Below are 24,690 nucleotides of genomic sequence, written 5' to 3' on the forward strand. Positions count from 1 at the left end.
TCTACCACAGCAGCAGACACAGACCAGCATTTCCTACTTCTACCAATAATGTTTAACAAAATGATGCCACTAATAGTTTTATGGATGAAGCTTCAACAGCCATTGTCACATCAACTCTCTTCCAAGGCTCAAGCAACCAGGGCACCATAGTTACCTCTCTGATTCTCCCTCCTCCTCCTGCAAGTTTTCCAAAGGAGATGGGAATTCAAAGGTATTATTAGGTGTGCGGGGTGTGCCATCCATACAGTCATTAGCAGGTGGAGCTTCTCCAGTCTGCTTCAAACCTAGACAGAGATTGTACCAAATTAGAGTACATAAGAGAACTTCACAGCCTCATTTCAGCTTAGAGTTGGAGGAACTGAATTCCTAGGTCGGTAAGAAAAATCTCAAGTGACAAATGTTTCCAGATGACACTGACTTGTGCTTACAAAAGCAGGCACTTGAGACTGGGTTTTTTTCCCTGTTAGATGATCCAATGCCACAGTGATAGAACCCACGTAACAACAATTTCTGGCTGTGATAAGATTTCCTAATTTGAACCAGAGACTAAGTCAGAAAAGATGACTAAGGCAAGGAAGATCATGTCTAATGACATAAAAACATTTCCTAATTTGTCAAGTTTGTTGCATCAGAACCGTGCTTTGCATATCCCATTCACAACACAATCTTTAATCATTCCTCTTTACTAGTATCATCCTACCTGTTTCGCTGTCCTTGCTTCCCTCTGGAGAGGAAAAGGGACCCATTGCCAAAGGAGACATCGGGTTGGCAGCTGGGTATGGTGCATCTGTTCCATCACTGGAGGACCCACTCTGGCGCATCTTGCTAGAATCTGGTGGCTCTGGGCTAACAGAAGATGCTGTAGGTAAGTGCTTTGGGTGGCGGGGCTTCTGCATGTCCATGGCTCTGCCAACTAAACAAACAGAGCAATTATATTGCTGAAAAAGCTTTTACCTGTTTTCAGCGATGAAGAAAGGAAGCATTTCAGGACAAAATTAGGTTTGTGTGTCTTCAAAAACATGTTTTAAAATCAAGAAGTTTACTGAGTATTCTTAGCATGGATTTTTAAAAGACAGCAAAGACTTTATCTGGCTTTCAGACTAATAGTTAGGGAACATATATTTCCTTGTCTGACATACTTGCACTGCTATCATGTCGACTCGGTCTCCTTGGTGGGCCCAGAATATTAGGAAAGCCTCTTCTCTTTCCTTTTTCCTCTCCTTCTTTCTCTTTCTTGATACTTTGCTGCCATTAACATAAAAAAAAACCCAAAAACAAAGCAAACAGATCACTCATTCAAATTCAGTTATTTACTGAGATATTGACTAATTCTTTAAAACTGCAGGAGTTTGGTACAAGAGAATTTTATTTCTAACAAGTTACTGAGAGGTCAACATCCTGCAGCATCAGAGGAAAGACAGCCTACAGACAGACTATGAGGTGTGCATAACAGGGTTAGCAGCAGGGAGACACACACCTGTTATAAGCAAAAACTCACACACCCTGGGTTTTACTTAGCAGGAGCTAGAAACCACTCTCCTCCCTAGGGTAAGAAACCAATTTACAGCGACCAGTAGCACTTTGTTTCGCTAAGGCATATCATCTTGTGACTCCAAACCTCCACAAGCATACAGACTCTAATCTGGGAGAGAGAAATACAACTTATCTTACCACTTCAGAAAGGTTGCGAACGCTTGGTCTAACCTTTTTACACTGTCAGTGCAGAACTGCTCGTAACAGTCTTGACATTTCAAAGGAAGATGGAACGCTGATGAAAATAAGTAGCTACTGTGACCAGATACACCCCCATATGTGGGAGACGACTGAACACACCCACAGAGATGGAGTTTTGGTGGAAAAATTCATTATATAACTGGGATAGTGTGGGAGGCAGGAAGAGTACCTTTCCTGCATCATGAAGCATGAGTTTTTGGGCAAGGTTTGCACGAAGAAAACTAAAGTATGCACACCAACAGCCTGATTAGCCTTAATGAGATCCACAAGTGATTCAAGGTTGTATTGTATGAAACATTTCTCACCCAGAGTTTTAATAAGGCTAGAACTGTGAAAAACAAGTAGTTAGAATTCAGGCACACAGATAAAGGAAGAAAGCAAGCAACTCATTTCTAATTCACGTGTCTGAAAACATACGTAGAACCCAATTTCAACTGTTAGGTTTGCTGTGCAGCTCAGTAATCCCAGATCCTCTTGATGCTGCAATAAAGACTGTAAAATCATACCAACTTCGAACGTGTCATGCAAAAGTGGAATCTGAATTCTAATGATGCACCCATGCTGAGCAGCTTTAAACAAATGCACTCTGGCCACAGCACTACTACCTTGATCTTTGGCAAGAAACCAATACGGCCACGCTTCTGCTCCAGGTTCCGAGGTTCTTTAACTTTGACTCCCAGGTGTTTCATGTAAGTAAGAATCACATACTGCATTGTGGAACTGCCAAGTATATACAAAAAAAAAGAAGATGGAGGATAAGGAGAAATGTATTGGGGAAAACATATTTTGTCAAGAAAATGAAAAAGGTCAAATGCAAAGGTTCTATTGAGAAAGTAACCATTTTTTAGATTAAAAGAACTTGGCATCTCTATTTTTTTAATATGAAATGAACTATCACAGACAACGGGACAGACTCAGCCAGTACCAGAATTCACCCTCTTGTAAACAAAAGATGGAATATATAAAAGGCATACCAGCTTAGGAGGTAAAAACAGAATTTTGAGAATTACATAGAAGGTCCTAAAATGATAAACTAAATACATATTTGAAGTCACATTATAGTTTTGAGTTATGGTAAGAATAAGTAACAGTAAAAGGTATGGTTGCTGTAAAGAGTCTAGTAAAAGCTACCCAGACAGTTGAATACATACAAACTGAACAAGGCAAGGCACATAAAGAAAATAAATGTTAGACCAGAAGGAAACATGTACAAAACAAAACCAAAAGAAACACGAACTCTCAGCAACAGTAACTTTTTCAGATCTGAAACAGAGGCAATGAACTTCAGAATAAGAAGAGCTTGAGAGCAAGAGGTTGATGCTCTGAATTCAAATTATGCCAGGTGATTTAGAAAATTAATTTCTGGGTAGAGCCAGCAGAGGGCTGTCTTGTTCTGCTCAGCAGAACACAAGAGCCAGCACTGGGGTTCTTACTTCACAGACTAAGCCCACACAACTTCCATTACCTCTTGTCTTCTTCCAAAGGCTGAGATGTCATCCTAAAAACAAGAAAGACTTTTAAAAAGAAACTCGAAAACCAATTAACACCCAGTCATATCCACCACAGCATCAGCAGTTGTGTTCAAAGTGTCCTTTAAGAGTGTTAGAAAGTCCTGGGGCAGGGGGGTGTAAACAAAAATGAAGGTTCAGCTGAGAAAATTGGATTCAGCTCACATTAAAAGAAAAAATAGATTCTGAACCTATAAGTTTCTACAACCCAAAAAAAGGACTCTGATCTAATAATGCACAAGCTGACAACGAGCACATTAACTCTGCTATTTGAACAGTAGCCTCCTTGAAAAGATATATGGACTTTACCTAACTATTAACTTACTTTTGGCTATCATTATTCAAACGTACATTGATAGCAAACAGGGGAAGCAATGTAAACATAGTGATTTCAGATTGCTTCTAGTTCCTAATTCCTTGCTCTGCTGTTGTCAGGTTCAGAGTAGAACCTTTTTTACCTGCCCAGTTATACTTGCTATTACTCACAAGACTTCCTCGATTTTAGCAATAATCTGCTCTGCACATGCTCTTTCCTTCTCCACTGCATTCCGGTCACGAACCCTTTCTGCATCCAGCTTGGTCAGCTCTCCTTCTGCCAGGGTCAATCCCATACTACGTTTCTGCCTAAAAAATGGGGAGAGGGAAGCATCACTTGAAATTGAATACTGACCTGTAACAAGGAAAAGCAACCTCTTGACATTCAGGATGTCAACCAGGTTTCATTATTGGTTTCTGTATGAAAATGGAGAAGCCATGACATTTCTCCATAACATTTGCACGCACTGTAAAACATAGCTAAGATAGCCTTTGGAGGGATAAAGTTGTATGATATTTATCAAGACAGGCAGCCATTGCAAGGGTCAAGAAAAAGTAGTTACTCTTTTTGCAGCATCCCAGGTTGTGTATTTGAAGCATATACTTGAATTGAGACATTTTTAGGCAAAAGTCCATTATTGAATACTTGTCTTGGTGTAATGTCTCGTGTTGGCAAAGAGCTCTTATGACTCCACATGAAAGGGAACGTTAATTATCAAATTCTACTAAATGCCCATGAAAGCTTTCTACAATGGATTATTCTGTGCCCAAAGGGGAAAGAGAAGGAAAAAAGGACAAAAAAAAAAAAGCTGATTATAAACACAATCAGTAAGAAGGATTTATATAACATCACCTAACTAAAAATATTCTGAAATTACCTCAAATAGCTTCAAGGAATGAAGAAGCCAAGTTCTAAAATTGATCTTGCAACTGGCAACTTGCAACACAGTGTCAAAGAACATTCAAGGATTGATCACAGGGTGACCCTGGAGGCCCTCTCCAGTGGTATCTTCCTATTCAGTCCCAGATGAATTACTATGTCCCTCAAGTTTGGACTTCCCCTGTATTGGGCATGCTGACTGAGGGCAGGTATGAATTTAACAAAAACTAAACAGACAACTGTTGTTACCTGAAATCCTCCAGATTCCTTTGAACTTCTGGACAGACTTTATCTTGCATAGTTTGTATAAACTGGCGATGAAGCTCTTCAGGAAGGAGTTCTGGCCTTCGTCTGTCTGTAAGTCAGAAGAGAAAAGTTAATAGATTGCTCTTTTGAGAACAGTCCTCTCCACCTTAGAATAAAGTCACTCGTGTATACTTTAACCCACCCTAGAGTACCCTTTTGCCTTTAACTTGCTGATAATACCAACTTCAGCGCATTAAGTGTAAGCAGCTTTGGTCACATCCACTATCATACTAAAAAATGTATATGCCAATGTGGCCAATGCTTCCCACCACTTATGCATGTATCAGAGCACACATTATGCCCTCCCCAAGAAACATAATAAGTATTTATTTGTCTCTCTCTGTAACACGTATGTTTGAAGTAACCCCAAGTGCATTTCAGAAACTTTCTTGGACTGCCTCAGACAGTAGAAACTGCAGAAATAGATACCCAAGACAAGAGGACCCTACCTAGTTCTAAGGAGATTTCATCTGGAACTTGAACTTTTAGATTCTGCAAAAGAAAAGAAAGGCTGGGAGAACATACACAACAAACACCACCCCAATAATGCTTACATATCACAAAATTATTTCTCCTATTAGACAACACATTCACCATGATTTATTGTGTTACCAGGCATCTGAGGCTATCCACCATTCATTTTGCCATATTCACCAGTAACACTTAAACAAAAAAACAGTTTATTTTGAAGGACTTAACTCCTTAGGTTTTTCCAGTTCAGCAGAGTGGAGAAAAGTAAAAGTCAACTTGCTAGATATGCTTGAAAATGAGAGAAATGACTGGAACCTACTGCAGCTCGGTCCAAGAAGAACTGGTAAAACTCAAGGAAGACACGCCGAGTCTCTTTGGAGTTGGTCTGCTTGTACAAGTCTGTGTAAAGGTAGCACAACTGTGGGAAATAGGAGGGGAAGAAATGAAGTGATACCATGAGAACTCTTCTAACATCCCTAGGTCCAAGTTTCCTTTAAAATATTTCAAGGAATTCAGCATTGCTGGATTGAAACTCTGGGGGGGAGAGGGGGGGAGACCTTCCCCATAGACAAATAATCTCACCACCTTAGGGTGGAGTGAAGTGCTTTCAAGAGCTAAATACATTTAGCTGTTTACAAATAAGTAAGGGAGAAACAGTTCTCTTTGTGCTTCCCTTCATTTATGTGAAATACTCTTGTGCCTACACAGGATCTGCATTTCTCTCCTTGCCGATCCAGCTATGTCACTGACAGTGCTGCACAAGAACAAGGAGATCCTGATGCACTCTGGTTAAGACTACCAATATGGGCCAGGGAAACAATTCCAGAACTTTTTACCAATGCTGCAGGGTCAAACTGGGACACCACATGATGCAGAAGAACAGCCAGGTGAGCTGGGCGAGATTTCAGGAGCTCAATGTTTTGGAAACAGCTGCATTGTCCGTTAATCTGTAGAGATACATGGAAACTATTTGAATAATTCAAGACAGCTACTGTGAGAAAAACCAAGAAGCTTTGTTCCAACACCTTAACTCCTTGTTTGTTTAATTAAAATAAAACCTGATCAATTCCAGAACCTTTGCCATGCCATTCTAACATCCCAGGAAGAGCTTACAATAGGAGCACTTCTTTTAAATACTCTCCTGAACACTGAGTACAATATAATGAAATATAATTCAGAGCAAAGGACAGCTAAAATAACTCAGAATAAATATGTCAAAAACCATGGCAGCTATAACTGCTGTGACAGCAATGCAGAACTTCGTAGAAACTAAATAAGCAAAAGAAAATGAAACAAGGCAAATTAATTTCTAGAAAGCTTGAAGTTATGAGGTGAAAGAAAGAGTAACAGAAAGAATCAAAGATGGCATATTGTCATAAACTCTCCAAATGTCTCTACTTGGCCAGATCAGCTGTAACACGAACCACATTCTCTAATTCTTAATTCACCACAAAGAACTGCTCAATAAAAACAAGTCATGGAGAACTTGTAGTTTAGACACAGAGGAACAGAGTTTTGGTCAAGGGGGAAAAGTGGCGGCTGAGGCTAAAAGTCATTCCCACCTGCTCCTGTTCAGTGTCAAAGTCATCATCCTCTGCTCCAATGATCTGAGGCCCCACACGGGATAAAGGACTTCCAACACTGGACTGGGAATCCTGGGGTGAGTCGGAAGCGAGGAAAGAGAAGGGGAAGGAAGGGAAGAAATGTACAGTGCTATTACTCTCTTGGTACAGTAAACCTTCTTTACCAAGTTAGAAATGTTACTATCATTTTTATTTTCCTTCTCAAAACTCAGTGGAAACCCATGTGTCTTTACTCAACCTTGCCCAAGTCTGCAGTTACGAGATCCCCTTACAAATGCTTCTCCCAAGTTGCAAGCATTCAGAAACATTAAATCAGATGATTCAAAATCAACTGCATCATCTACAGACATGAGCACATGTGCATGTGGCACATGACAAATGCCATCTTAGTACAAATGAAGAAATATGACTTTGGAAAGTCAAGCAGATGAGGAAAAAATACTTCAGAAGTCATCTTAAGGAAGATAATACTACATTCAGATAGGTACACACTTCCTACTATATTCCAATTTTACCTACTCTTGAGGCTATCCGTGATAACACCAGCCTCATAATGACTAAATATCCTAAAGAAAAGGTTGTTTCATCTACTGCTGGACTCAAGGAATAAAATATGTACAACTGCACTACGAATTTTAGGTCCAGCTGTTTTACTGCTGAGTATATATTTCTCGCTTCTAAATGGGCCTGCTCTTAAGCTCCATAAACATTTACTCAGCCAATTGACTTCCCCTGCACAATTTTAATTGCATTTTGTTTTCTAAAGCAAAGTTTATGCATGCTCTATCTAGAAAGTGGGGGGAAACCAGCAAGGTTTTAATGGGCCTATTACAGAAGATGCTGTTGAGACACTTTGTGTTTTATACTCACAGTATCTTGAACCTCAGTCTTTTCTGGGCTCTCGTCTGGATAAATCCGCTCCTTCAAGCCACTGCGAGGACTCTGGGAAAGAAGGAAGTTCAGTTCTGGTAAGTACCAGCAAATCCAGGAAAATGAGAACTGCACAGTAAGTTTTTCAGCCACAACAGCCAAAACTTCTCCCTTCTCACAGAGTGAGCTGTTCAACAGCTGAGGTATGAACAATCAAACTACAATGTGTGACTTACCTGCACAGTTTCAAAAAAAAAAAAAAAAAAAAAAGAGAAAAAAAAAAGAAAAAACACCAACCAAAACCCAACCAAACACAGAAGCAGTTTCAGTAAGAAAGCTAGTGACATTGAATAAGAGCAGAGCTGTAAAATCTACTAGTGCACCTGTTCTTAGCTTTCTCTTGGCTCTCTCCACCTCTTCTGACTGTTTATGTAGTACCCATGTTGCTAGCTCTCTGACTAGGCCCTTTTCTCAACATCCCCTCTGAAAATGGGACTCCCAGCAGTGGGGTCAGTAAGCCGGGTGTAGTCTCACCAGTGCCCAGCAGAAGGGGCTAGTAACTTCCCTTCACCTGCTGGCAATCCTCTTTTTTGTATAGCCCAGTAGACACTTGGCTTTATTTGCAAAAAGCATGTGCTGTTGGCTCATCTTCAGTAAAAGATGTGTCTGCAATAACACCCCGGTCTTTTCAGCTAGGCTACTACTCAACCTGTTGGTTTCCAGCCTGTATTGATGCATGGATTTATTTCACCCCAGCTATAGAACTCTGGACTTCTTGTTAAACTTCAAGATATTTCTTTCACACCCAATCCTGAAGTTTCTCAGGGTCGCTTTGGATTGAAAAGCTTGAATGTTTGGTGTGTCAATCACCTCCAGTCATCAAACACCATCCACAATACTGACAGGATTAAGCTTATCAGGAAGATAGCTATGAATTTTGTTCTGCATTTATTCTATACAAACGTGGGGGATATTTAGTCAGATTTGGAGTGGGAGGAGGAATGTTTTAAAATAGAGTCATATATGTTCACATTTTGGAGGCATATCTGACCCACCTTCGTTTCACTCCCAACTGCTAGTACAAATTTAGCTCCCACAACAAACTTAGGCCGACACCCAAGTACAGAGTCTCAATTCCTCTGCACTAATTAGATAGTGACTTAATTAAGGATTAGGTGCTAAGGCACTCCAATAGAGAGACCATACAAGCACACAGATTGATAACTAATGAGTGAACAGACTAAGAGCGTTTACTGTTGGCAATAATTGAAGCTTATTTGGTAGAAGCAAGGCTCCTCCGCACTTTCATGGCAATTTGCCCACTGACTGGATTCTGAGTCACAGCTACTGCAAGTGGAACATTACCATACCCTTAAAGGATGCTCTAATTGGCATCTCTGAGTTCTGAGAAAGATGCTGGCATGCATCTTTCTTTGCCTGGTCACAGGGATTGTGCCAGGAAAATCTAATCCTGGATAAAAACCCAAAACCCACACTATTTCTTTCCCCATCCCTAACAGAAGTCCAATATAGTATGTTTCCTCAGGGAAATATTTTTGGTGTGTACTGAGAAGCCTATTTTAGCAATACATAGTGTTACAGAGTACATATGTATGATACACAGGACAACACAAACATGAAGAGTCTCCACAAGAAAACCAAGTCTAAAAGGTATAGAAGCAAAGACATGGAGCTGTTCAAGACTCACATCAGCAATGTCACTGTTTGGTCGGGAGGGGCTGTCACCACTGTAATCCAGTTTGCTCACGCAATCCCCACTCTCTGCCTCCGTTTCACTGATCTGCAGCGATTCCGTCACAGACCTGGAGGACAAGACTCCGTCCTAAAAAGATAAAGTGAGTTGGGAGGGGAGACAGCACAGAGCAAGTAGAATATTTCAAGAAACAATCCTTAAACATTAGCTGTTTCAAAACCCAGTTAGTTCACATTATTTATAAAACTTTCTTCATGTATCTAGAAAAGGCTGCAATGTTTTTCTAAGAGAAGACACCAAGTTTTCAGGACTTATTATATTAACTTTATAAGCAGAGGGAAAAGGGGAAAAATAATACCACCTACTTTTTTTTAATTCCCAAAAGCAAAAGCAAAGCTGTTTCAAGCTTCCAGTTATTCATTCTCGACTTCACAGGTTTCTTTTGAGTTGTACTGACAGACAGACTAATAAACACATCATAGTTTGCACTTACCGTTATAAAAGGAGTTTTTCACAGATTATTTGAATATCCATTGTAATGTCTACTTCATATACTGACATTGCACTGTATTGCTTGACCGCCTCTGCAAGCCTAATTACAAGTCTCAACTCTAGAGGGTGCAATTTGCCTGTACAAGCACAAAAGAGCATGGCAGGGAACTCCTGCTTGCCCAGAATACTATCATCCCCGAAGAATTTTCACCTGGAACACATCACAGAGAAGCCTGACAGATTCTGTTACCTGAGCACAGCCTGTGGCTTTGGACAACTGCTCTTGCAGCTGAGGAATATGCTTCTTTGTTTCCTGTATCTCTTTGAGCAGTCGTGTGTTAGGTGATCGGCTATACTCTTCCTGCAGAGACTGAAAAATAATTTTATGAGTTTTCACTCAATATCTCCTCAATGTCAAAGCTTTGAACTACAACCTACTACTAATCCTCATTCCATTACACATTTTAAATAGTAAACAGCACATCGCCACACCTACCAAGTAGATGCTACAGATTGTCCATTTTATATAGCTCTCCTCTCTCTCATCTGCCATATGAAAATAAAACTCTAGAGATCTATTGAAATCTCTCAGTAAGAGTCAAAGATGCTTATTTGACCAAGGATTAGATCAGATTGATGGATATGTACATTTCCACTTAAGAAAGCTCCCACAAACTTTTTCTTACTCTGCCAAGGATTAAAAATTCAAAAGCTGGTAAGTAAGAGTGACTACAGCTCTGGTGTTAGGCCAGTATATAGAAAAGCTAAGGTAAAACACAAGCTAGGCAAGGGAATGTTGAAGATGCTGCTAAGTAGTGATTCAACAACCAATCTTTGTATTTACATCATACTTTCCTCCCCAACTCAAACTCCTGCAACTCTAGTACCTGCAGCCGCTCCTGCTCCTTCTGTAGCATCTTTCTCAAAATCTCCACCTTCTGGTTGTGGACAATATTATTCTCCTCCTAGAAAATATGAAAAGATTAAGGGTCATTTTTTTGGTGGAGCTGGGAAGAAATATAAGGAAAATGGATATGCCCACTTTTCATCTACTTCTTAAACATGGGCTCTGAAAAGCCCCACAAGAAGCAATTCAAGTTTCTAAATCTTACCCTATGCATTCTTTCCTACTTTTGAACATAGCTATCAACAGTAAAAAAAAAAAAAAAAAAAAAAAAAGACAGACCAGAAGTGTTTGCTTATTTGCTTTCCCTACTCTTCTTTGCCACATGCCTGCATACCTTAAAATCCACTTTTTAATAGAAGTTACAGCATGACTGGCTTGGACCAGACAACGTATAAACTTACATCATGCAAACTGCAGTGTATCTTAAAGACAACCTGTGAATAACCCCCTCAACTGTATTTGTATTACCTCAGATGGGACTAGATGTTTTTACTTGCAAAATGTTTTTCCCCATGTGATTAAATGCCCACTGGGTGGCAGAATAAATATTCCAATTCCAATTTTTGATTTGTGCAAGCAGCACAAAACAATTCAAGAAAAAAATACGTGACTACATTTCTTCCACTGCTATGGTGGTTCTTTGGAAAGAGAGCTTTAAATCTTACCCCCACAAGCACTGGGCTAGTAATCCTTTCTGCGTTTCCTGATGTGCCAGGTGAATGGGGAGATGTCATGATGGGAGACATATGCCCAAATGCTGCCAGATCCACTTCAGAATCAGCTAATGGAATCTGGGGCGACCCTGGTGGGCGCCCCTGAACAGTGAGAGCTACATAGGAACCCGCTGCAGGGAGAACAAGAACAATTCACATTTCAGACACACTTTCAGACTTCTATAGTTGCTGTTTCTCTGGTTGCCATCTCACCCTAGAGACAAAACTTAGACCATTCTTCACCCATTTGTTCTTCAAACCAGAGAACCTGAGAGCACTGTCAGCTCTGTTTTAGAGATGTCTGTTTAAATTTCAGGTAATCAAAAAACTGTCATGATAATCACCCTTAATAAAAATACACAATCCAATTTCTAGTCTATCAGGTTGCATTTACAGTATACATATGCTCATGCCACTAAATCAACTGTGCTAGGGTGGAAGGAACCACTACCACTTTCTTCCTTGTCCAAGAATATCAACCAAGACGACACTTCCTTTAGAAATGCCAGTACTTTGCAAGCATCATACAGTAATCTACGTTAAGAATGCCTGAATAGCTATGGTATTTGAGGTGGAATCAAAAGATGGGAACACACGTAGGCAAGGTTTGATGGTAACTTCAAACATCAAGCTAAGGAGAAACTGCAGAAGCAGGTATCAGCTCAAGTCCGAGATTTCAAAACTACCCCAACTTCCTTTCAGCATTTCATACACACCCTTTATCTCTCAGCATGGGGCATGGTTAGACCTTGTCCTTGTCACCTAATAGCTGAATCGGTCATTGGTCCTTTAAAATTATACCTTTCATGCTTTAAAGGAGCACAGTGACAAAAACAGTGACCTGCCTTTACTTACACTTGATCAGCTTTACCACCTCCAAATGGTTTGAGTGTGTTACAAGAGTGCCATTCACCTGGGGGCAGGGAGGAAGAGAAAGTTAACAGTGTTTAGCTACTGATTTCCAACCAAAGGTACCCACACACTACACAATAAGCACATAGAATGAGGAACAGTATTTTCTTTCCCCCACCCTGATCTCCATTACTATGTCTTTCAAGACACTAACAGATAAACAATTTACCCTTCTAACAGTTTCTCAGTGAGCAGAGCTCTGCAAAAAGAAAACTATACACACATACCAAAGAAAACCAAGCAACCAACCAGGAAAAAAAAGCAAGCAATAAGCAATCCACTCTGACTGGGCAGAAAAAAAAATTAGGGTAGCTAATTTAATTCACTAATTTAAATGCCTAGTTGAAGTTCCAGCTCTGTGTCAGTAGCTGCTGTAGCACAACCATCATTTTGCAACAATAGTTCAGACAGTCTTTTTAGTTACTGACTTAATCTCTTAGTTGTTGAGACTAAAAGAGGACATGGATCTCGGGGCAGTTAGGGGAAAAACAATAATCCAAGAAGAATATTTATTTACAGGTACTTATTAATAACTCTCCGTTCCTTCTCTCCCCTGCCACTTCTGTTTTTATTGTATATGTGATACTTGAGCCTTGTAGGATGCTGAATTTGCCCATAAAGTTCTGAAGTGAGAGTCATCTCCACAACAAAATTAACATTCAGCAGTGGGCTTTCAGTGGTTACTGTTTCAGTATCCCCAGGACACAGAAACTTAGACCATTCCTCTATCCCACACGCAAACGCAAACATCACAGAAGACATATCAGTAACATTCTTTCAGGGAAAGAGCTCATTTAATACAAAGGATCCACTTCTCTGATGATTTGAATGCCCTTACCTTGATAATTCTATCACCTGTTTGCACTCCAGCCCGCATGGCTGCTCCATCTAGAGAGGCAAGAAATCATTTAGTTCCAATTTCAATAGAACCATTCAAAGCGAAAATGGTTTAAGCCCTTCTGTAGTTCCACACAAAGCTACTTCCCGCACTCATGCAAGCTTCCTCTGTCTCTATCAGATTAAAATATCTGAGTATCTAGAGCAGTTCTGTTCTCATTTTGCAGTGGACAAATCAAGCCACAATCCCACCACATTTCAAGCAGTCATTTACTTCCTTTCAGACGCAAGACATCGGTTTCCAAATACATCAGACACTGAGGAGGCGATTTGCTGCATCCCAATGGTGCAACGCTCTTTGTCCTTGCATATCTATTCCAAAGCTACAGCCATCCCACCTGTGAGGAAGGCATTTGGGGTTTTCTCCTCCAGCTCATACACATGTTTCTTTGATTCACACGAAAACCCTCTAGGCTGCTCTCTGGCTAGCACATTTAGCAAGTCTGCTTACCTTCTTTGACGGACTGCACGAAGACTGGATTGTCTCCGCTGACTGTCAGCCCAAATCCGTTTTCATCCCGCTGGATAACAACACACCGTTGAACAAGACCTGCATAAGAAATGTGGGGAAAGGGCAGAAGAAAGAGGAGAGAAATACAAAGAGACACATGCTAGGCATCAGTCCAAAACCTTATCCTCCTTGATAATCACAGAGCACTGAAAGAAACTGGTACAGCACAACAGAGGGAAAAACATATGAGAGACAGAAACAGGGCATCAGTCCAGAAACAGATAGGAATGTCAAGACAGGTCAAGCTTATTGCTTCGGTTACACAAAACAGAGATATACAACAGCAGAGATGCAGACAGCTCTGACACATCAGACACAACTTGAGGTAAAAGCAGCTTTTAAAGAAGAGCAGCTATGTACATGAACCAATGAGCACAATTTCCCTTTGTCTGTATTAATAGTTCTTCAAAGTATGGTAGAGGGCTGTCATGTTCCAGTACACATCAAAACCATCAAACAACTTCTACAATCCACTCTAAAAAGTCAGTCACAAATCTCTCAGACTAACATCAGCAGGTTGGACTAAAACAGATTCATTGATCAGTAGTTCTCCCAATTGTCAGCAAAAATCTCAACTCGGGGCACCTTCTGTTTCAGATGAGAATATCACACAGAACCAGAACAGCAGCAGTAATGAAATACAAGCCATACTTGCTACACTGAACAAGACTTCTGAAATCAAGACCATGCTTCCCCCTGAGCTACTGAAGTACAGGGGCAAATCTGTACTGAAGTACAGAGATGCAAGTTGGAATCTGTTCCTCCTTTAACTTGCTGTGTGACATCAAAGGCAACTTGTTTTGTTTCCCGGTGTTAGGATTACTCAGTATAATGTGAACATAAATACTGCTGCAGAGACAAATGTACTTAGTAGGTGCAGCATTTTGAAAAACTGAAATGTTGTGTATGTCTATTGTTCACTTGAAAACAAAATAAGGGAAAAACAAAACAAAGCAATAGTCCTGGCATATTCACTGCAGAGCACTTTCCTAGGAGCATCTGTAAAAAGCCTACCACAATGAAGGTATCCAGAAAAGTGACTTTAGGAACTCTGCAAAATGTTTCACGGATGTTCTTTTATTTACCCAGCAGAAACTACTAGCTACTAAACATCACTGTTATTTATAACAGCTTGCTTTGGTTCTTCATTTCTAAAGCCTTTCATTCTTACACCAGCATCTTGAGAAAGAATTCGAGTTCTCCACAATCAGATACCAGAATTGTAGCAGTTTCATTTAGTATGGAGGGAGCAAAGGGAATTATGAAGATGCTATCCCAGCAAGACTCTCTTTTCTGGAATAATTTTTAAGGAATGAATTGCAACAGAGTGTGGAGTCATACCCATATCTTAAATTACTCTCGCACCACTAGAGCTCCTTTCACTTCTCTGGAGCAACTCCTAATGGAAATGAGGAGCCTCAAGTGAAAATACTGTCTGCCCAGTCAGCCCTGTTCTCCTTGAGTGTGGCATATTGAAAATGGGCGTGGGAGTAGTAGAAAAGAGGTTGCATTCCAGCACTTCTGCAGCAGTCTGGTCACAGTATCATATCCCACTAACTCACCTTCTGCCAATAAAGTAGAAGCAAGTTATGCCATAGACAGCGATCTGCAGTAAGTTGATGGAATGGATGCAAGGTGAGAGCAGACAAGAGGAAAAAAACCCACCACCTTTCACACCCTCTTTATATGGTTAAGTGAAAGAACATGCCTCCCTTTTGTACCTCCCATTTTTCTATACGGCCAAGCTTCTTTAAGTCTCACTTCCCAAGAATGATGCCCCAGGGTGGGGTGTGGGAAAGGGAACATATGCTATTTCATAAAAACAGCTCATTTTAAACCCCGCTGCCAGACGTACAGGTTTTATGAGTAAGACACTAACTAATCTTTTGACTCATAAGAACTGTCCTTGTTTAAAGGCACAGTATAGCCCTGCATACTTGTTGCTCTTCCACTGAATTTCTTTCTTTTCCAGAACCAATAACCCTTAGATCTACTGATAAGCTTTCTCCTTGAATGAACCTGATGCCAAAGCAGAGGCAATGCAGTAGGAGATGCAAACCTTACAGAGTGCAATTTAAGTTCCAAGAATAATCAAGTTAAACTGTTTCACACCACAAGTCTCAATTTCACCCAAGACCACCTTTTAATTTTAGAATGGGGAGGCAACTGAAATTAGGACAACTCAAACCCAAATTAGTCTGTAATTGCTTTTTCCCTGCATTTGTTTCCTTCAGGCAAGAAGCAGGCACTTAACCCTTCTCCTAAGCACAATATAAAAGGCTGGAACAAAGTCTGTATAGGCCAGCTGAGAGATACCATGCTTGACAGAGATACACAACAGCTTTATAGTGGTTTTAATGACGTTATCTGAAAGTTTTCTGAAGATAACACTGTTACCTGCAGAACTAGATCAGCTTTGATAGCGCTCCCTGTCTGAACCAGGTAGGCTAAAAAGAGCAACATTCAAGTGCTCTCTTGTACTCTGCAAGGGAAAATTAGCAAAGAACCTCCCCAAATCTGTCATTTGCTCACTTTTGTTCTTTAAGCAAAATACATTCAATTTGAAATCTGCTTAGTGGTGGAATTTTAAGACCAGAGCAGCAATGTTTTCATAACCCACGTCTTGTACCTTGAACACCTCATTAGACACTCTGGAATGGACTGAAAGGAAAGCCACAAACCACTGAGAGCCCAATGACACGCAACGTAAAGTTTTCTATAGCTGTTGCTGTCATGCCTGGACATCACAAGTACATACAGGAACTCTTACATTAAATTACTAACTAAACCAACTTCACCCACTTTAATTAAAGTTTATGAGATTGGGGCAACACTGAAGAGTCCATATTAGCAAGTGGCAATCAGCTTTTCATTCACCTTTTTTGCTTTTGTGTTCCAATTCTTAGCATTCCCTGGATGGAAATCATGAGTCATTCATTTTGAAATATCTTACCATGCTATTTCACTTTTTCCAGCTGAAGCTTATTAAAGATTACAAGATCAACAGAACTCATCATTGATAATACTCAAAATCAAATCAATAATAATCTTATTCCCACATTTGCTTTCACGTGACAGTATCTTGATGGTATGAAATGAGGAGACATCACTGTAACTATGCTTTAAATACACAAAATCAGACTACATGTTCATATCTTGAGTGGATTCATAAAATTCTGTGGAGAAAAAAAGTAAGTCTTAAAAATCCTTTTTCATCCTCATGCATATGATAATTCCCCAAACTCATTGGTATAGCCTCAAGCCAAGAGTACAGTAAAGCAGCTAACCATGTGCTGTAGTTAAAGAGGTTTAAGATTAGAAGTAAAAGCAGTTAGAAATTACCAGTCTCACAAAAAAGGAATTGCAAGAAAAGCTAAGACAATCAACTCTTCAATAGGTGGCACTATTCCCTCTGCGACGTCGTAGCTCAGTTCTCCAACCCCTTACAAGTATGCCTTTTGGATAACAGGGAAGGGTAAAGTCCAAACTTCTCAAGGTCACTGACACACCGTGGTAAAAATTGTCTCAAACAGTCTTGCCAGATACATTTTGTCTGTCCAAGAGCTTCTCTAGTGAAGAGATGATTTACCTTCTTCTCCTCTTCTAGACATCCTAAATATTTGGAAGTTATTCAATAAAATAGGAATTCTTTTTCTTAGCAGTGCATAACAAATAGAGCAGGGGTTCATTCTAAAAAACTGACTCACTAGAGAGCATGGAGACATGAATTACATCTCCCATAATACAACGTAGCCTCTCCTCTGATCAAACTGTGTGGGACATGGCATGGAAGGAGACTTGTGAACTATAACCTCCCTGGAGGCATGAGGCCACAATGGGAAAATGCAATTTAACATAGTGATTTGAAATGAATCATTCAATAAACAAAAACAAACTCCTTGGGGTTTTGAGAACGTCCAAATGTTTCACTTCGTTTGGGAAGCTTTATTTCTGCAAAATATTTTCAGAAAAGCTGCTCCACAAAATAAATAAAACTATCAGCTTTTATAAAGAAAATTTCTCATAGGATGGAATTCTGAATTTCACTTAGTCCTAGTTATTACTGTGATCTTCATACCAAATGCCATATTAGCAGCATTCTTCAGATTCTTCCACTAACCTGGCAACAGAAGTCATGTAAAGTCAGTGTAAAAACTATATTGTTTGAAATTAGCGCAGTGTATAGTGTCTTGATAAAACTGTTAATAACAATGGCACTGAATACCATTCACAAAACAAGACTGGGAAACCTTTCCAGAAAAAAAAGAACCATGTATTTTAACCATGATAAATAGGACTATCTGCTCCCATAGCAACGATACATTCAACCCCTGTGGTCGAGTGCCCCTTGCACTCACAGCTGTTTCTGGCTATTATAAGGGTAGTGATGAGGGGCTCCCAAGAGTCCTTTCAAGAGTCGGGGAAAATGGTGGTCACAACATAAAGACACAAGGCTGACAAGAACTCGAGAAACAAACCAGGAAAAGCAAGTTCAACTGAAAAACATCTGATGAACAGGGGTGAAGTCTGGGGTTTCAAAACAAAAAGATTTTAAAACCTTTCCCAGAGTTGGTGAGCACATGTGAACGAGTATGTATATGGTCTAGTCTAGTATTTGGGCCAGAAACTGATCATTACTAAATAAAAAAGAAGATATCTTTGGAGACCAACCAAGTCATGGGGAAAAGGGAAGAGTAACTGATATCTCACCTACCACCCTGAAAGCCGATTTCAATTTTAAGTTCATTTAAGAGACAAGAATTCTACTTCAAGAATCAGCTATCAGGTATTGTGGGAGGTTATGGCACTAATTGGTAAAATTATAACATACCTGAAACTTACACTCCACCTCTCTCCTGATCATCTAGATTTTGTTGAATACACAGATATGAGATGGTTGGATTTATGGAAGAAAACATCTCACTCCAAGTTTCATGTCGCTATAGATCAACTTCTGTATATCAGAACAATTTCCCTACCTAACCACTCTGCCCCCCCGCCAAGCCACTCATATACTTCAAGCAATTCTGGTCTCTTGCCCCTTAATTAAGAATTTCAAGAGATAAGAACAAATAAATACACAAAAGCCACACCTTCTCTTCCTGTTGTCATTCAAGACTTTTCTATTATTCACTTTCCAATGGCTAGCCAAAGAAAGAGCCAGCTACCATCCAGTCACCTTCGAGAAAAATATCAGTACAGTATTTCTACTTGTAGGTTTTTAAATAGTTTGGTCCCATCCAAAGCAAACAGCAGACTTCTCTACACATACCACAGAACCTGGGAAAAGTAGAGGGTAGAGACAAAAGGCAGGGCAATGTCCAACACAGCAAAGGCCACTGGAAAGGAAGGATGAGTGGAAACTGCTCCCATAGATACTGGACATGGATAGAGCATCTGCAGGAAACTTCGGGGGAAGTAAAGGCTTACGTTCGGAAGTTATGTTTCTTTCTGCCATACATGAAAAACCAGGACACTGTACAGTCTGAAGGAGAAGTATAAACACAGAAACATTCCATCAAGCATACCAAATGTTTCCTGTAATTAACCTACAATAGTTTGACAGCACCTCCAGTATATTATGGGTAAGCAGCATTAGGCAAAAATTAATGCAGGTTCAACACATAAGGATCAAGCCAGTCTGTGCTGTCACCAACCAGCATCTATCTGGCAAGGAGAAGAACTGGTCAAGGCTTCAACACAAGCTCATCAGGAGCATCATCCCAAAATATATGCTCTTCAAGCAGGCCATTTCCCTGATCATCCTCTGAGCATGAGAGGAAGACATAGAAGCTGCAGCAAGCCAGGTCTCCCTAAAACAAGTTTCCAGCTCTACTGAAGCAAATCAAGGCACTTTCAAAACGTGTTTACGGTTTCTGAGGAACATGACCATCATGTTGCTTATCTTAAAAAAAAAAAAAAAAAAAAAAAAAAAAAAAAAAAAAAAATGTGATTCAAAATTCCAGGGAAAGTTAAGAGATCTCATCTTCACAGAAGGAACAGATCACACCTCCCTAAACTGCACCAACTGAAGGGCTTTTGCTAACATGCCTATGTTGGTTTAAAAGGAACTCTTCAAGGTTGGTGTTTTGGGGGGTTGGGGGAGGGTTTTGCTTTTATTTTTCAAATGTTCCTTACAATCAGAGCTATGACAGCATCATTTTGTATTACATAGGTGGTTTAAGAAGTTGGATCACAGCCGTTAACACCTGGCAGTTTTATTCTAGTGGAATGATAAAGCTGATACTGGAAAAGTCATTGCATCTGTCCAAAAGCCCACAGCAGGTTATGTAGCAAGCAAATTTCTCAACTGAGAAGAATCAGAAAGTATCACAGACTGTTTTAATTATCAAGAAAAAAAGTGGGAAAGGAAAAGAAAGGCAACCCATGGCCGGAGTCAAGACAGAGCTGAACATGCACACTTAGAAACATGAAATGTAGCAGTACTAGCCAGATTCAGCCTAGGTGCAAGAGTCTTAAGAAGCTGGTAGGTTCCAAAAGACCACCCACCAACTTGTGAAAACTTATTACCTTGTAGTTTCTAAGATACAAGTGCAAATATCTTTAGAGATCGGAAATTCAACAAGTCATTAACATAAAGTTAGGATGGAGAGTGTGTCACAGCCTGAAGACTGACATACCTGACGTGAGATAAAGAAGGAGGATGAGCAAACAGGCTGTATTTGGTTAGACAATTTTTCCAACAGCACCCGTTATGGTGTACTGACAACATAATGATATGTGGGGCTACTCCTATGCCAAACTGTTATATGTCAATTTGTTCCAGCCTACAAGCCCACAACACAGTAGTAATACACAATACAGGACAGCCAGGGAAGTTACTCCCTCTTCAGAACAAAGAATGGCGAACTTCATATTCTTACATTTTTTGAAATTATTTACAGACACATTTTTCCACTTCTGTGAAACATAAAAGGAACTGACATGAGATCCTCTACAAATAATGCAAAAAGATGAATTGCTGGCTCATCCAGATTAAGCTCCACAGTTAGAGCAAGACACAGACTTCTCTACAACCACAAAACTCTTCTGGAGTCCAGCATAAACTGTGTCCTCATACAATGCCAAAAATACTCAGTGGCACAAGATCTCCAAGAAGGGCAGCCCCAGCAAGTTTTCCCAACTATCAACAGATAACAGGAGAATCCAGGTGACAGCCTGTGCTTGCCAGGTACAGGTTAGTTTCCAGCCACTACAAAAACTACAAGCTGATAGCAACATTTAAACCCAGTCTCCCACTCCCTGCTGCAGAGCCAACCATGCAAATCATGTAAAGGATAAAAGCCTTGGGTACACAGACAGAAAGCATGGAGCAGACTGCAAAGGTGCAAGGCTGCAGCAGCTGCTTTAGCTTACCATACGTCTCCGATCTACTCTCCTCTGAACTAGACTTTGTCTTCTTGGAGGAGCTATCTGCACGAGAGCAGGAGAAAAGGAGAGAGAGATATAGAAAATATGGAGACCAAACATGACAAAAAAAACTTCATGAAAAACACAGATTGATTTATTAGGTTAAATCGTGCAAAACACAAATAAGATGTGAACAAAACATAGGTGAAACACTTGGAATAAAGGGTGAATAATACGAGCATGAAGACACAGGTAACACCACAAAGAATCTATTACAGAATCTAAGACACAATAAAAGAAGTTCTTTGCAATGAACTATAGAAAGTATTCCGGATAATAAACAGTCCAAGCATAGAAACTCTGGTAATGGTTATCTCCAGAGTAACTGACATACACATAGTAGTTCAGCATTCGGAATTCACCCCTTAAAAAGAAAATAATTTTATGAAGGCTACAGTACAGAGTTCATCTAGCAGACCAGATCACAAGCATCATAACAGTGGTGCTAGGTAACAGCTCTCAAAATTGGAATGACTTTCATCGAATTAAGATTAGAGGATTCCTGAAGTTTGCTTCTGAAGAAAACAAATTCCTTCTACAAAACAGGTCCATAGCCTGAGACCTCCCCCAACCTGAAATAATTTTACATTACCTATTCACAAGGACAAAGGAAAAGACAAGCACTAATTCAGGTTTTCTCCTTTACAGAATTTTTTTTTTTTAAACTCACATTAGAAGCCCATTTTAATTTATTTTGTGCACACTAGGAAGTAGTCATGCAGGTAGCGGCAGAAAGCATTAACAAACAGGATGGTTTATAAACATCAGCTTCAAATACCTTGTGCAAAAAACACATTCTACAAGTTCTACCGCCTTTACATTCAACTCTCATGTCTTCCACAAGCCCCAGGGAAAAGACTGGACTAAACAGCAGAATGCACAGACATGAAAAATGCACATTGCATGGGGCCAGGAGGCTCAGACAAGAGCCTGTCATGCATTTCATGAACATACACAGTAGTCACTGGGTTAGTGTTTCAGAGAGAGAATGAAGAATCCTTTCATGCATCCTAATTTCCAAGACAGCAGTGGACAGGCTTACCAAATTGACCCTAATTTAACCTTTTGGAAGGTTAAAAAGAAAAAAAAGAAGAAAAAAAAAGGATAGCATATCCTTTGAAAATAGACATTTCTCTTAAAATGTATCACGTTAGAAAGTACAAGTTCACTTTACAAATGAGAGAGATGGATCAAAATCCACTAAGGCTCAAAAAAATTCCAACAAGGAATACCAGCCGTAGTCGAGCCTATAACATCTCCAGTTTCACACTTCAACTAAAACATCCAGAAGAACTACTCACAACTAATTACAGTATTTGCCTACTGAAATTTCAGACTGACTTTTCTGAAAGAGGAAGTAGTTATAATTATTCACTGATACCACCAATCTAGGTTTATTCTTGCACAGTTAACAGCTGCTTTGTGGATGAGCATGTTTAAAAGCCAGCCCATATTCATTTCAATGCCTGCACGCTTCAAAAAGACTCAACTGCAGAACAACACAACTCTGAAAACCACATTTGTTGACACATTAAAATAATTTTTTATTCCAATCCCTAGTACTTTTCAAATTGAAGTCTGGATTTTCACCTGTGAAATTTTAGGACTTTACCTGTCGGATCAAAGTCGTGCGTACTACTGCAGCGTTCAACCTTCTGTTTCTTGTCAGCTGGAGACTCTCTGCTCAGAATGCTGCCGTGTCTGTGTCAAACCAAAGCAGAGGATCCTGACTACCATGCCACAGCAGCACTGCCTAACTGGTGAGACTCTTGGAAATAACCTTAGCTAGTTCTGTTTGCTAACAAGGAATTTAGATTAAAACGTACACATTAAGTTCACCTAAAAAAATTTATTCCCACTAAATTTAAGAGGGAAAATGATCTCCCTCAGAATCTTTAGGAGTGTACTCAGGGTTCTAGAAACAGTCTCGTTAACCTTTGAAATTAGTAACAGCAAGTGCATTCTCTTTATCATTCAACACCAGGCCACATTTTATTTTAAAAGCAAAACAAATTAAAGTTACATAAAAATGAAAAAACTCCTGAAATCTTAACTCCACCTCCTCTCCCAGAAAACCTTAAATTTCTTTGTATACAAAAATTAAAGATTTAGAATACCCACCCCCCCCAAAGGAAGAGTCTGTACCTCATGCACCAACATAGTGTCACTTTCTCTGACCATCTCAAATCTCAGGTAAGATAACCCACCAGTGTACGTAACAGAAATGCAAATGGTAACACTATGCCATGCACTTTAAGCACCCCACCAACGATATTTTTGGCATCCTGGCCCGATCTGGAAATTCGTTTCCTCACATCTGTAATGGGTATTGCTATCTGTTGTTGTACTTATTTTTTTTCCTTTTAAAAGCATTCCTCTTTCGAAAAAGCTGTAACATAATTTGCAATACAGATAAACAGTCAAACTTCAGTAACTCACCTTGTAGGTTTTTTGAGAGGAAACCTGAAAACAAGAAAGAACATAAGTTTAATGAACTTTTTTGTTTCTCAATATTATGTTTGATATCAACACTAATGCTTAAATAAAAAACAGTTATACTTCTGTAATGCCTTCACAAGAGAACAAGTCTTTTTTATTCTTCTACTTCAGCCAATTATTAGTCCATTTATATTTGACTCAACTGGGTAAAGAATTATAGTCAATATGCTTAAGATGTCAAACAGAACTAAGAACAACAGCAGGATCTGTGCTCTCAAATCCAGCATTTAGTAGGTCTGTCTTTCTTACTATAGTAGCTCATGGATCATCTCATCTTCCTCTCATAACTAGTTACAAACACTAAAAATTAATGTAACTTGATTTTTTTGTCCTCCTGATGGACTGAGTACCTGGCACCTAATGAAGGTCCAAACTCTAACTGAAAAAACTCCTATAGCTGAGACATTCCAGTTACCTCCCTCCTACGTGGGTTCTATGGTATCTAGTAACACAGGACCTCAGGATGACATCTCCCCCCAACAAGATTTCTAACATGAAATTGTATGAACTTGCCATCTTTGAGACAAGCACAACAGAGTGAAGTTAAGTTGAAATTATATTAACTATTCCAAATATTATTACTGGGACATGCAGATAAAACAGGCAACACAAACCCGCAATTAAAGGGAGAAAGAAGTGTATATGCATTTTTTAAGTAAGGAAAAGATGTGGGATTTGTGAAACTGAGATTTTTTTTTTCCTTGAATTACTGCAGAAAACTGACAGAGCAAAGCATATGCCATCCAGCTTAGGGCACCAACTTCTACTTTCATAAAGCAGAACTAGTTTTTTCTCAGCACTTGTCAGAAGTTTAGCTCTGTTCCTACTTGTTAAATGTTTTTTAGATCCTTCGGCTGGAAAGCAATGCAAATGCTTAGAACCGTGTGTATAAGAAAAGAATAGATAACTTAAGTCACCTTTTATTCTAAATGAAGATATCTACAATT

The 24,690-nt window shown here is 39.6% G+C and overlaps 1 protein-coding gene across 4 annotated transcripts in view; it reads right to left on the reverse strand.

The window, feature by feature from the left end:
* The window catches only part of ARHGEF12 (Rho guanine nucleotide exchange factor 12), a 163,332-nt gene that overhangs the window by 105,673 nt on the left and 32,969 nt on the right, over positions 1–24,690 (reverse strand). For 2 of the 4 annotated variants that reach the window (XM_049800228.1, XM_049800230.1), the window contains exons 2-23: positions 23,684–23,707; positions 22,857–22,945; positions 21,191–21,247; positions 13,754–13,852; positions 13,244–13,293; positions 12,349–12,406; positions 11,446–11,624; positions 10,761–10,838; positions 10,124–10,243; positions 9,376–9,510; positions 7,668–7,739; positions 6,777–6,869; positions 6,051–6,161; positions 5,534–5,632; positions 5,193–5,235; positions 4,687–4,792; positions 3,729–3,866; positions 3,200–3,232; positions 2,337–2,454; positions 1,140–1,245; positions 701–913; positions 155–284 (exon numbers count right to left, since the gene is read on the reverse strand). In XM_049800228.1, the coding sequence (XP_049656185.1) occupies positions 155–284; positions 701–913; positions 1,140–1,245; positions 2,337–2,454; positions 3,200–3,232; positions 3,729–3,866; positions 4,687–4,792; positions 5,193–5,235; positions 5,534–5,632; positions 6,051–6,161; positions 6,777–6,869; positions 7,668–7,739; positions 9,376–9,510; positions 10,124–10,243; positions 10,761–10,838; positions 11,446–11,624; positions 12,349–12,406; positions 13,244–13,293; positions 13,754–13,852; positions 21,191–21,247; positions 22,857–22,945; positions 23,684–23,707 (2,151 nt within the window). The remainder of the gene's footprint in view (positions 1–154; positions 285–700; positions 914–1,139; positions 1,246–2,336; positions 2,455–3,199; positions 3,233–3,728; positions 3,867–4,686; positions 4,793–5,192; positions 5,236–5,533; positions 5,633–6,050; positions 6,162–6,776; positions 6,870–7,667; positions 7,740–9,375; positions 9,511–10,123; positions 10,244–10,760; positions 10,839–11,445; positions 11,625–12,348; positions 12,407–13,243; positions 13,294–13,753; positions 13,853–21,190; positions 21,248–22,856; positions 22,946–23,683; positions 23,708–24,690) is intronic. The other 2 variants (XM_049800229.1, XM_049800231.1) reach the window with 2 other exon arrangements.

The sequence above is a fragment of the Accipiter gentilis genome, chromosome 5, assembly GCF_929443795.1.
Source record: "Accipiter gentilis chromosome 5, bAccGen1.1, whole genome shotgun sequence".
Lineage (NCBI taxonomy): Eukaryota > Metazoa > Chordata > Aves > Accipitriformes > Accipitridae > Astur > Astur gentilis.